This window comes from Corvus hawaiiensis, chromosome 19, assembly GCF_020740725.1.
Source record: "Corvus hawaiiensis isolate bCorHaw1 chromosome 19, bCorHaw1.pri.cur, whole genome shotgun sequence".
Taxonomy (NCBI): domain Eukaryota; kingdom Metazoa; phylum Chordata; class Aves; order Passeriformes; family Corvidae; genus Corvus; species Corvus hawaiiensis.
The window spans coordinates 11,270,140-11,283,798 of NC_063231.1; the positions used below are offsets into that span (position 1 = coordinate 11,270,140).

Genomic DNA, 13,659 nt, shown 5'->3' on the forward strand with positions numbered 1-13,659 from the left:
GCTAATTTAAACAGTCCTTAATTGTTAGGATTTTGTAAACAGTGTCTTAAACACAATAGACACAAAACTCTCAACAAATTGCTGGAGGAGATGTGACAGAATTGGGAATCATTTTCATATCTTCTGGGATTGCCCCAAATTGAAGCTTCTGGTCTGATGTTAGAAAATTGATGCAAGGATTTTTTCAGCAATATATCCCCCAAAGCCCTATTAGTGTGTGGGAAGGAAGACAGCCTGGATTTTTGAAATGAAGAAAAGAGAAAGAAGGGGGAAGAGAAGGAAGGAAAAGAAAGAGAAAAGAGAGAAGAGAAGAGAAGAGAAGAGAAGAGAAGAGAAGAGAAGAGAAGAGAAGAGAAGAGAAGAGAAGAGAAAAGAGAAGAGAAGAGAAGAGAAGAGAAGAGAAGAGAAGAGAAGAGAAGAGAAGAGAAGAGAAGAGAAGAGAAGAGAAGAGAAGAGAAGAGAAGAGAAGAGAAGAGAAGAGAAGAGAAGAGAAGAGAAGAGAGAATAAAGAGGAGAAGGGAGGGAGGGAGGAAGGAAAGAAAGAAAAGAAAGAAAAGAAAGAAAAGAAAGAAAAGAAAGAAAAAGAAAGGAGAAATATAAAAAAGACAAACACCTACATGAGTACAGAGAGGAATCTGGTAAAAGCTCACACAAGTACAGCTATAAAATGAAATTTGCCTCCATCAGAGCAATCCCAGGCATCATCCATGGAAAAACAAATTGGCCACATTAAAACCTTGAAGTAATTGGCTGCTCATGGTGGTTTACCAAGTATTTTTTGAGATGATTGTCAAATGCAATTAACTGACATAAAAATCGTGCTATGAACTTCCTTCTCGCTGTATTATTTGGAAATGTGCTTGGTATTTATAAAGATGTAAAAAAAAATTGTTTATTAGGTGTTCTTAAGGTTAGGATAATTATATATGCACTAAATATAATGAGATGAAACTTCAGCAGCAGTGAAAAATACAGCAATAAGCTGAGCAGAAACTGAGCCCAGGCAGTCAGTGTGTATTTCTGTTAGAGCTGATGCTCAGTTCTCTTTTGTGCCCCCAGCTCATTTTTTTTCCTTCATATTTTAATGTTTTTATGGGAAAATCATTTTATGTGCTTATTTTGTGTGAAGGCTGAATATCTAAGCGAGATAAATTAATGTATCAAAAGATTTAGCTGCATTTCATATGTAAAACTTGGTTGTGCTTAGAGCCTAATACTTGCTCCCTCCCACTCACATTTTACATACAAATCACTACACTTCCTAAAACTGCTGTAGAGTTCTTCATTTGCAGCTCAAATCTGCAGCTGAGGTAGAAATAAAGTCTAGAGTTAAGGAAATCCACAGGAAAATTCTGATTTCAGTGGAATTGAGGTCTGAAGTCTGTCACTGAAAGCAGATTCAGGCTGAGGTTTCTAAAGGGCTGCAGGTAGCTCTGGAATGGGACATTTGGTGTCCTGGGAGGGAATCTGGGGCAGGAATAGTCCGGCAGCAGGAAAAAACCAAGGGATTCCTGGAAGATGTGGGATGCTCCGAGTCAGAGTGGTAAATTCAGAGCCCTCAACAGCAGCAGAACTGAAATCCGGGGATTGCAGACCCTGGGTTGGGAGAGTCATGGAACTGTGGAGTCCCAGGAGGGGCTGGGCTGGAAGGGACCTTAAAGTTCATCCAATGCCACCCCTGCCATGGGCAAGGACACCTTCCAGGGGCTCCAAGCCCCGTCCAGCTTGGCCCTGGCCACCTCCTGGGACTCACCTGCCTGTGGTCACTTCTCCTGATCCCGTTGGGAATTGTCTTCCCCAAGATACCAGATTTTCCAGCCCTCTGTGCCAGCCAGGCAGGGAGGGAAGGGAGACTCCCCCTCCCAGCTCTGCGCTAACAAGGTGAGAGCAGCCTGACAGAGCAGATTAACTGTGACCCCTCTGTTAATTAGTGGTGATTCCTTCCTGCACGGGAAGAGCTCAGGGTAATCCCAGCTCTGTGGTGGGCAGCCCCTTGGCACTGAAAGGTTGTGCCCCGAAAATGCCACCCCCTGCCAGGTTAAACCAGAGCCCCTGGGGGTTTAACCCTGGGGACCTGCAGCAGAACAGCTCCAAAACCTAAGGTCAAACCTGCTTCTTCTTTGTTCTCCTCCTTCCTTGTGAGCATGGATTGCTCTGATCCCCTGGGATTTGTTCCTTTGTGGCAGCTGGAGGCAGCAGGACATGAGGAGCTGGAGAGCATCTGCCATGGAAACAGATGTTGGCCACCCTCTGCCTTGCTCAGCTGAACCATGGCCCTGCCAGGGCTGCAGCAGGGTCTGCCCAGAACGCTGCTTGGTGGAACAGCTGCCCCACTGCACATCTGGATCTCTCCTGCACACTGAGATCCCATTACGATTCCCCAAACAGGGAATGGCTGCCCTGCTGCACACCTGGATCACTCCCAGATGCTGAGATCCTGCTGTGATTCCCAAGACCTTTGGGAAAACAGCTGGGTTGGTGCACTTGGCTCTGCTTTTCCAAAGGCCCAGCCAGTGCAGGAAGGGGAAAGGGAACTTGGCTTTCCTTCCTTCTCCGTGAGGAGCTCTCCTGCAGAGCCCCAGGCTCGGGGTCTGCACAGCTGGGTGTGGGAATCCTCTGCTGCTCAGGCCCAGCATGGAGGGAGCTTGGAGACTCAGGAATTACAGGTGAAGGCTGTGAAGACACCAGCCCACAGCAGCTGAGCTCTGATCCTGACAGGAATTCCAGGTTTCCAGCTCACCCTGCACACCCACGGAGTGCATCCCTGTGGGGTGAGACCCTAGGGAGCTGCTCCAGGCACAAGAGGGATTTTTGGCTGCATGTCACCCACAGCCGCTGCCCTGCTGGCTCAGGCTGGAATCCTGGCAACCTTCAGCTGCTCTTTTACTGCACTTAAGGGTGAACTGAGCCCAGGCCCCTCACTCTGCCTCCTTCAGAGGCTGTCACAGCACGGGGGGTGCCAGGGACAGGCTGAGGGACCAGCTGGTGAACACAGTGCTCCTGTCCACCTCCAAATCTGCATAACCACACAGCAAATGCACCCCATGCCCCAGCTGGGGAAGGAATTAAATTAAACCTTGGTCACAGTTTCAGCAGTAATTCTGAATCCTGCAAGCTCTTCTGATGTCTTACTTGAAAAGTCCAAATATCGTTTCAGACTCGCCAAGCAATGGCTCACCAGCAGCAGCACACACGAGGGGAAGGAACAAAAGCACCCATGGCCATATGGAGAACTCAGGGAGAAGATGAACCTCTGAATCACACAGTTATTTGTAGTCAGCTCATCCAAGCCACTCGGAACAACCAAATTATTAAGACACAGGAAGCACAAGGAATCCAAGATCATGAGTGTATCTGCCTTTGTGTTTTTGTCTCTTAGGTACATGAAAAAGCAAAGCATCTGTTAAGAGCAGAGGGAAATTTAATTGTCTTAGCACATTCCCTGGAGTTCTTGGATGCAATGGGACCCTGATGCTGGGGCTCCATTAAAGCTCCTGGGCAGACACAGGTTAAGGGCCCTCTCCTGGGGCAGCTCAGAGCCCAGCAGGGGCTGGATTTTAAGAAGGAGTAGCAAGACCAAAGAGAAGAAAACACAATTTCAGCCCTATTTCTCTGTTTTCTTCTTTTTTTTTCCTCAGGAAGGTGAAGAAGTAAACAGAACAAGGAGTCTGAGGAGCACTGGAGGCTGTCAGTTCAGGCTCAATAAATACTGCTGTGGCACTGGTGAGTTTAGAGCTGACACTGCTCCTCCTGGAGTTTTTGGAAGACAGAAACTGAAGCCCTAATAACACAGTCTTACCATGGAAGCAACTTGCAGGCTGAAGAGCTGCCTGCCTCCGCTGGGAAGGAGAAACCCCGAAGGTTTTGGGTGATCTTTCCAAGGGCAATTGTTCTCCCACCCTCCTTAGCAACAGGGAGATCTCTACACATGAACACAACTCACAATAAATCAGCTCCAGAATAGTCAGGATGAGGTTTCAGAATTCAAAACAAACGCCAGGACAAAAAGAGTAACAAATACAGAGACCCAGCACTGCCAGAAGCGTTTGAGATGAGATTTACTGAGTGCTTCCAGCAGGAGGAAGGTCCCAGCTGCCAACGCTGGAGGAATGGATCCCATTCCAAAGGCAAAGGGTGCAGGGAGGGACACGGACAGGACCAAGACAAGGCAGCAGCAGAAGAGGGAAGAAAGCAGAGGGGACCTGAGGGATCAATCAGAAATTGGTCTGATTGCACAGAGACTGGGAACAGGGTTTGGGTGGCAGGGACTGGCCTGGGGGTGGATGGAGCCAGGAGCTGCTGGGGTTTGACTGGTCTGTGGTGGCTCCCAGGGAGGGGAGACACAGCCCAGGCTCCAGTGCTGCTCAGGGAAACCCAAAGGAGGGGACAGAAGGGCTGGGGGACAGGGCTGAGCAGAGAGAGGCAGGTTCTGGCCATGGAGGGAGTGAAGAAACCTCTCCAGGCTGGGGTGAGGTGGAGGAAACGAAGTGGGAAACAGAGGAGTATCTTGGAATTAGACACGAGGCTGATCAGCACACCTAGAAAAGACTGGGCCATATTTCCCTGGGCACACCATTGAAAATATGGTCCTGTGTTTAATGTTGATGGGAACCATCAGCCATGCAGCATCACCAGAGGAATATTTCCATTAACATCAAGCACACTTTGGTGCCAGTAAACGTTACTGGCTGGCAGAGGAAAGTTACAACGTGTGTAATTTTGCTCTTTGCTTTCTCTTACCATGTGTAGGTGTCTGGGTGGCACTGTTTAGTATCAGGTGATTATAATTTTGTTCTTGGTCATCTGAAATTCACAGAAAAAAGAAAAAAAATCCCTTTAAGAACCAGCTTAGCACCGCCACTGATCTGCAGATGATAATTACAGCTCACAGTATCGCAGGAAATCTCAGCATGATTAAAGGAAGGAGAAGGAAATGCTTAAGAAAGCAGAAGATTCTGTTATGCAGTTCACTTAAAATTCCAGATGCAAGGAGAACACGATAATGGGAATCTGCTCCCCTTCTGCTGAGCCTGCAAATGAGGGTTCTCTGCAAAGGTGAGAAACACGTCCAGGCAGGAGCACACCCAGCTGTGCCCACAGGGGTGGGCTGTTCCTGAGGCCCCCATCCCACAGCTCCAGCTCCATCGAGCACAGAGCTTTGGAGCTCTGGAGGTTTTCAGGATGTGAGCCCCAACCACCCAAGCCCAGCCTGGGCCACTGTGAGCACAAGCACAAGCAGCACGTCCTGTGTGAGTGCAGAGAGCAGCCAAAGGTGTGGCGTCGGGGAGTTTAACAGCTGCACAGGGGCTGTGGGTCCCTGCCCAGGAAGGGGCAATCCTGTGAGACTGAGGCACCCCGTGCAGGGGAAACAATCCATGGCAGAGTCACTGCTGGAACTGGGGCTGGGAACTGCCCTTGGCGGTGGGAAACAACTCTGTCTCCTTCTCACTGCAATAAAAGGATCAGATAAGGGGCTCCTGATAAACCTCCACGAGCTTTAGTTTCCACACCTACTCCAGTAAGGAATGAGCTCTTTGTCCAGACCTTTCCATCATGGATGGAGCTGTAGCAGTGTAGGATGAGAGGAGATCTCTAGGAATCTTTCATGTCCTGCTCTCCTGGTGCAGGGGGTTAGTCCAGTGCCTCCTGTACTATTCCCAAACCTTTCATGGATATCTCACTTTCTCCCCCGAAGATCTGTGTCACTGGGCCTTTCTTTCTGCTTTTCAGACCAGTTCCTTCTCTCCTGTCTCCCAGGGATGTGGAGAGAATCCCCCTTATTTCTGCCACAGCTCTTCATGACCACAGTTAGCATGTGCTCCTTCGTCCTTCATGCTAACACCATTCCTTTCCTGTTTCCCTATAAAACTGGCTTTCCCTTGGACCCCTGTCATTCCAGCACCCTCTGCTCCCACTGACCCAGATCCTTCTCAAGTCTGGGATGTGTTTCTAACCAGGACAGAGTGGAATGCCTGGATTGTCCCAAGTCAGCTTCTCTTGTTCACACAAACTTGAAATACTTCTCTTTTCCTGGTTCGTGTAAAGTTTATGATCCTTTGTGATTCCTTATTACTTTTCCAAGGAACTCTCCAATTGTTCTCCAACACAGACAAGGCTTTTTAGTATTCCTGCTTCAGCCTGAGGCATCTCATTTTTCTCCATTTAATCAATTTATTTTCAGGCTATTTATCCAATTTGTCAAGAACATTTTAAATTCTAATCCTGTTCTCTAATAGACTTACGGTCATGCAAGCTTCATATCACCTGCAAATTTAATAAGCAAATTCCTTTTCCACCAGGAACAAAGAGACCAAATCCAGAACCACATCAGCCCATCCTTCCCCTGATATTTGATCCCTGAATGGTCACTCAGCCCTCGTGGCCTCTACCCCAGACAGGTTCATTAACAACCCACTTCTCTAATTAATCTCACATTGCTTTGCTAGAAACTCCTGGAAATCTTGCTAAGGTCATGATCCTTAATACGAATTATTCCTCCCTGGCCATAAAACACAGCAAAAAAAAGAAAAAAAGGTTAAGTTGCCATGATTTGTTTCTGTGTGTTGGCTGCTCATTTATCTCGGTGGGAGCTGCTCTCCCTCACTGTGGCGAGTGTCTGGGTGCAACCAGGAATAAAATCAGAGTTTATTTAGGCATCTTCACCTGCTTCCTGCTCCATCCAGAATCCAGGCACTCGGTGTACCCCGGGCAGATGGGAAAATGAAAGGGCCTGGCTGCCAGCACGAGTTGAGCAAACCTTGAGAGAAGCCCAGGTCCACAGGGACACCTCAAGTGTCCTTGAATAAGTGGCCCACAGGCTTCCCAGCTGCTCGTCCCCGGTGCTGCCGGACGCCGTCCGTGCCCCGCTGGCCCCGCTCCCGCGGGCGCAGCCCGGGATGCTGGTGGCCTCCTTTGCCACAAGGGCGCATCGCTCCCTCATCTTCATCCCGTGCCCGGCACGAGTTCCAGCGGTTCTTTTACCCCCCGTTTATTCCCATATTAATACGTTATCGGATCTCTTTCTGAGGCTGCAAAGCAGGTAGTGAGTAACGAGCCTGTTTTATTTCTTGATGGCCTCTCCTTGACATTTGCAGCTGATAAGTTCATCGAGCATGACTAAATTGCTCCACAGACACTTCTGTCCTGCAAGCCTGGGAAAGATGAATTTCCCCCGGAGGTCTCCATCCTTCCACACACTTCTAGAGGAGCCTGTGGCTCCTGTGCCCGTCCCTCTGGGCTCCAGCCAGGCGTGGGCTGCAGTCACGCCAAGGAGAGCAAGGACTTCCAGCGTGGCTCCAGCAAAGCTCATTTACAGACCAAGCGGCAGAAAACACCCAAACCCCAAAGTCTGTGTGCGCTGTTCCTGCTGGTGCTGCAGGAGCTGCCAGGCGAGAGGGGACACAGAGATGGGGACACTCGAGGTGTGAAACGCCGGTGTTTGGAACAGGAACAGACACAGCCTGAACACAGCAACTGCGCCAGGAGGGAACCAGCAGAGGTTTCTCTCTCCTGCGAACACTCACGGGTCACTTATTCCCACAACCTCACTCCTGGGGGAAGTTGGGTCTTCACTGAGGACAGTTGCACCTGAATAGGAACCACCGTCTTCTGATTCTGAGCAACTTTTCATTTCACATCCAATTTCCTTTCCTTTTTCCTTTCCTTTTTCCTTTCCTTTTTCCTTTTTCCCCTCTAAAAACCTCTGGTGTTTTGAGGCTCCTGCTGAAGCAATGGCATCCAACCCCGCCAGAACCCGAACTGTTGGCATTTTGATGCGTCTGAGCTAATCAAGCATCTGAATGCAGCGCTGGGCTTCATTTACCACTTCTGTAGCCCTTTGTAAACACTTTCTAAGCAATAAAACGCTTTAAAATGATGGCTGAGCCTTCCTACACCTCTTCAGGTTTAACAAGATAATGCTGTTAATTGTGAAGTGCCAGTTAGGCAGAAGCTTATCTATTGCTGAGACAAGGATCTGAGTTCAAAGCCATTTACCAGGAAACTCCATTAGGAGAAGAAAGGACCCACAGGGCTCTGAATTGCCAGACCACAATAGGAAATTTCTGAGCACAGCTGGAGGAGCGATCAGATAAAATAACCAGCAGAAAGAATGAGATGTTTCACTGGAAAAAAGGGAACCAGTGCTCCCACGCCTTTGCAAACAGGGGAAGGCACGCGCACGGAGGACACGTTCCTTTTCATTTACCATTTATTATTTTATTTCTTTTATTAAACTGTCTCTATCCACAAGTTTTCTCACTTTTAGCCTTCCAGTTCTCCACTGTATCCTCCTGGCGTCGTGGGGGTAAGTCCCCAGCTGGGGTTAAACCACAATCGCCACCTGAATTGTCTGCACCAAGGTGCAAAACCCTGAGGAACTGTTAAAGAATACTTTAAATAGCCCCCAAAGAGTTCCCATTGCACTTCCTGCTGAGAAATCCTCCTGAGACACAACCTTTTTTCACAGATTTAACCTTTCCTTTGGTACTTGGCTTCAGTCTTCTCCAGAGCCTATTTTTTTTTTTTTTCAGTCTCAAGAATTTCATATGGGAATATTACTAATAAAACTTTGATTTATTGTGTTCTGTAATGGGAAAAAAAAAAATCAAGTGTCAGAATATGAAAAGAAAATGCCATATTTTCCAGCCTGTCTTTCCTAATAAAATTCCTTATGAAAACTGCAAAGCAAGGATATTTTTAATATATGTCAACGGTATTACAGATATATCTGTAACTGTAACACAGATAGATGATCATTCTGATGGTCGTGCTGTACTTTGCATTCGTTTTAGAGAATTTATTAAAGTACTGGAGGCTGCTCTGAAATCTGTAGTTAACAGGACAAAAGAAATGGCCTAAAGAGGAGCCATCAGCACCCAGAGCAGTGGTGGAGTCGCCATTTCTGAAGGGATTTAAAAGATTTGGGGCCATGGGTTGGTGGTTCGACTATTTGATCTTAGAGGCCTTTTCCAATCGAGATGATTCCATGAAAAACACTTCTTTGCCTTCTGCCCCTCTGGTCTTTCCAACAGCCTCAGCATTTGCCCAGCCCCAGCTGAGATCTCCAGAGCATGGTGGAAGGAGCAGTTGTTGCGCTGATGACAAGAAACCTCCTTGATAATGAAGAGAAACCTCCTTCACTAATGAAGAGAAAATCCCTTCCCAGGGCTGATCTTACTCGAGGCTTTAGGAACGGAAGGAAATGCAGAGCCAGAAGGCAGGGAGGGAAGCAGCCCCAAACCTGCTGAGGAGAATGGAAATAACTTTGAGCACAAAGCTCCTCGTTCATCACCCACCGGCCCCCTCCGGCATTTTCCGTTCACAATTTGTATTCCAGAGGGCAAGCCTGGAGCAAACGTCCTTCAACTGCTCCAGGGGATGGTCAAGCAGAGCTGAGCAGGGAAGGGGAGCAAGCACCAACCCTTTTCTCCTGATTTTGGGCAGTGAGAGCGGCAAAGTGAAGCCCAGAACCCCTCCCGAGCCAGGTCTGCCCAGGCGGGGCTCAGAGGTGATGAGCACAGGAATATTTAGCCTAATAGATCGTTAAACCCCAGCTGCCTTTGGTGTACACGAGCCAATAGTTAATTACTTTGTACTTGTGTGCTGTGAATTTCCTGCTTGCAGAGTGTTTCCACACCTGCCCAGCACTCCCCCAGCACACAGACCCCCAAAAATGGACTGTGGCAAGACAAACCCAAGAGTTAAGCTGCAGGTAGAGTCAGCACATCAGTCACCAGAGGGCTTGGAAATACCAAACGAAAGGTTGTCCCCAAACCCTCCGTTTGATATTCATCATGTCAGGTTTTTGTTCTACCATTCCAACCTATTTTTCAACTGTAATCCTGTGACTCATTCATTGAACAGGATGCTCAGGGAATAAGGCAGCTATTCAGGAGTTATTTTAATCCTCATTAAGCGGTGAATGGCCCTGTTCTTTAGTACCCCACGCCATCCAAATCCTGCACTGCTTATGGAACTGTTATTTTCCATGCAGGCTTTTCCTCTACACCCATCCAAGCCGCACAAACAGCTCCCAGACTCTCCTGGCAGGCAGGCTGGGGGCTGGCCCTGAGGCCAGAACAGGTGTGCTCACACCTGCCAGGCTGTATTCCTTTTGAGGAACAGCCCTGGAAAACTCAGGTCAGATTTTTCATATCACACAGGGGATTTTTAATAGGATTTTGCAAGCACAAAATCAGCTGTTAATTAATCATGTCCTGTTTGTGGGGGAGGAAAGGCAGGTGGAACAGCTCCTGGTTTACCTGGGGGAAAAATAATGAAGGCAGGTGGAATCAGTGGCCACGCAATTAGAGGAGGGGGACTGGAAAGGCCCCCCCAGCCCAGTTCAACTTCAGGTTTGTCACTCTCCATCCCAGCCAAGGTAGCAAGGGCACAAGTTCCTGGTGAGGGGCAGCTGAAGGAACTGGGAGGGCTGAGCCTGGAGCAAAGGAGGCTCAGGGGGGACCTTGTGGCTCTGCACAAGTCCCTGACAGGAGGGGGCAGCCGGGGGGGTCGGGCTCTGCTGGCAGGGAACAGGGACAGGAGGAGAGGGAACGGCCTCAGGCTGGGCCAGGGGAGGCTCAGGTTGGATATTGGGGAATATTCCTTCACAGAAAGGGTGCTCAAGCACTGGAATGGGCTGCCCAAGGAAGTGGTGGAGTCCCCATCCCTGGAAGTGTTCAAAAACCATGTGGATGTGGTGCTTGAGGATGTGGTTCAGTGGTGAACGAGGTGGAGGGGCTGGGTTGGACTCGGGGGTCTCAGAGGTCTTTTCTGACCTGAATGACTCCACGATTCCGTGCCTGTGGCAGCCCTGGAGCTCAGCACTTCGGAAAACCACGCTGGAGGTGCTGGAACTTTGGGGAGCAAGAAACCAAAGAGACTTTGAAAGGCTCTGATCAACTCAGGTTCCTCCAGGCCTGTCCCTGCCAGGGGTGCCCAGCACCCTCCCAGCGCTGTGGGTGCTCTGGGAGGTGCTGGCATGGCAAGGGCAGGCTGGAGGTTGGTGTTTCTCACACCTGGAGCTGCTGCAGGCTCTTCAGCAGGATCTGCCAAATCTCTGGATTTGGCTGCAGGAACTCCCCAGCAGTGCTGAGAGGGATGTCAGGGTCACGTGGACACCGCTCCAGTGCTTCCCCTGCCCCAATTCCTATCCTTCCCTTGGTGCCTCGTGCTTCTGCTACAAGCCCTGAGCCTTCCCTGCTCTGTCCCAGCAGTGCTCAAGGCAGGGATTTTACTTGCAAAATATCCATCGAGTGCCTAAAGGGCGTGTGAGTGAACATTGCACAGGAGACTTCAGCTCAGTCTTCTGCTGCTTTTTGACCCCTCTTTTTTCCAGCTTGGGTTGTGTTTGTTCCTTATTTTAAGGCTATGGGAGATGAAGGCTTAAATGAAATCTAAGAAATCAAGTAGGAGGTAAATCACAGGATCAAGGGAGTACCCTGAGCTGGAAGGGACCCACAGAGATCAACCCCTGGCCCTGCCCAGACACCCCAACAACCCCACCCTGGGCATCCCTGGCAGCGCTGTCCAAGTGCTCCTGCAGCTCTGGCAGCCTCGGGGCCGTGCCCATTCCCTGGGGAGCCTGGGCAGTGCCCAGCACCCTCTGGGGAAGAACCTTTCCCTGATCTCCAACCCAACCCTGCCCTGACACATCTTCACCACGTGCAGCTGCAGGTGGAGAACACTTGGCTGCAGTGGGCCCTGAAGTTCTGGAGGTCATGGCTGAGAAAAAGAAAGAAAAAACTAAAAAATCAGCAAGGCCCACTGAGCTGCGAGGTGGAAAATAATCCTTCTCCCTCAAATATCTGAGTAAAAATGGGAGCGTGAGGAGGATGTTCTCGTACAACAGGGCGTGGGGTTCACTCACAAAAATCTGTCTCCTGCATTGAAAGGCTGCACAAATCACACACTCATTCACAGTGGATTCTCCTCCTCCCACACAGCCCTCGTATCCACGATGGAACATGGAAACCAGGCCCACTCACGAGCTCCCTACACACCAGCATATGTCTCCCTCCCAGCACATCCCTGCAGCTCCTCACTGCCAAAGAAAACTGCAGGGGAGAGCTTGGCGTGAGGAAAATGCAACTCCTGTTTCCAAGCCACTACAGCAAAAAAGGGCACTTGCAGAAAAACAAAGCCACGAGAACAATATTTCCCAATCTTGGCTTTAAAATGATATTTTTAAAAACAGCAGCACCATGGTGAAGATAAAGGTCACAGAGAGCTCCAAATCTCTCTCTCCAAGGAAGCTGATGCCTTCTGGAGTGTCTGGCTTGAAGAAGAAATGGTTTTTCCTCCTCACGGACAGTGGAGTGTGAATTCTGTCACAAGGTTAACTTTAAGCTTTTCCTGCTCTTCCCAGAGCCTGGCTGGCTCAGCAGCGGGAGGCTCTGGAGAAGAGACACCTCCTTCCTGGGGATGCCCCCAGCAATGCCTCTGCTCCAGAGAGCAGCAACCACGGTGCCCCTCAGCCAGAAGGGAATGTCTGAACTCACCTGGAGCTGGAGTTCAGCATTTTCCATAACATTTCCTGCTTTATTTGCTCTGATTTTCATTGTTTTCAGCTAACCCCTTGCTGCCCTTTCTCACATGTTCCAGAATAAAGCAGGAGAAAAAAGTGGAGAAAGGGCCAGAAGAAGTCCAGATGAAGAGAAAGAACAAGGACTTTCAGTCTGGGAGAGAAAGTTCTGTGAAGCCCAGGGCACAAAGGTGGCTGGTGTTGACCATGAGTGCCTGGGATCCCCTGTGTGTCTGAGAACTTCGCCCTGTCTCGGAAACACAAAGTAATTGGATAAATATGGACTGGTTTCATCAGGAATCCAACAGCTGAGCAGGCTGCATGACTAACATCAGCCAGCACTGCACAACAGCAGCTGGGGGAGCAGCCCTGGATGGCAACCTTTGGAAACAGGTCCAGAATGTGCAGCTCACGGGGAAAACATATGGCCAGGAGAGAACAAAATGTGTCCTTTAAAGGGCATTTCTGGAGATGGAGTTGATTTGAGAAGGTATAAATAGTCTGGGTTGCTAAAGCAGGATTAGTTAAATGCAATCTCTGGTGGAACACAGCCAGCTCTTGCACATTCCGAGCGCAGAGATAATTATGCAAATACCTTTGGAAGTAACACGGTCCCTTTTAACCCCATGGTATTGGCAGGAAGGAGAAGGGAAGGGAACACAAAGTCCTCCTCTTGTTTTTCCCTCTTCCATGAAGTATAAAGAGAAAAAGTTGAGGATGAAATCGCTGTCAGATGGGCTCTCCAGTGGGTCCAGGGGTGCTGGACCTCAGATCCACTTGGAGAGCAGAAGTCCAAGCCCTGGTCACAGCTTTCGCTTAGGAAACACCAGGGCCTGGCTGTCCCATCTCACTCTTGAGACTGAAAAGAAACAGGAATCAGCAGAGAGCCAAAGCCCTTGCCTGCTACACTCCAAGCATAATCACAGGAAAAATAATCTTAGGTTTTTTCCCATGGAACCAAATGGCTTTGGACCAGTCCTTGTCCTGTCACCAGGTCCTTGCCCTGTCACCAGGTCCTTGCAGGAGGATGCAGAGACTCTGGAGAGGAGGGTGGGTCCCAGCTTGCCCAGAGCCCAGCAGGGCTTTCCCAGCCTCAGGAGTGATAAATGTGTGGCGTTATAAGCAACACGACGATG

At 49.3% G+C, this 13,659-nt stretch overlaps 1 protein-coding gene across 2 annotated transcripts in view; it reads right to left on the bottom strand.

Moving 5' to 3' along the window:
- The window catches only part of SHISA6 (shisa family member 6), a 183,766-nt gene that overhangs the window by 19,763 nt on the left and 150,344 nt on the right, over positions 1-13,659 (bottom strand). Inside the window, exon 4 of one of the 2 annotated variants that reach the window (XM_048323788.1) lies at positions 4,741-4,803. The exons of the other annotated variant lie outside the window; for it this stretch is intronic. Within the exon in view, the coding sequence (XP_048179745.1) occupies positions 4,741-4,803 (63 nt within the window). The remainder of the gene's footprint in view (positions 1-4,740; positions 4,804-13,659) is intronic. 2 annotated transcript variants of the gene reach the window in all.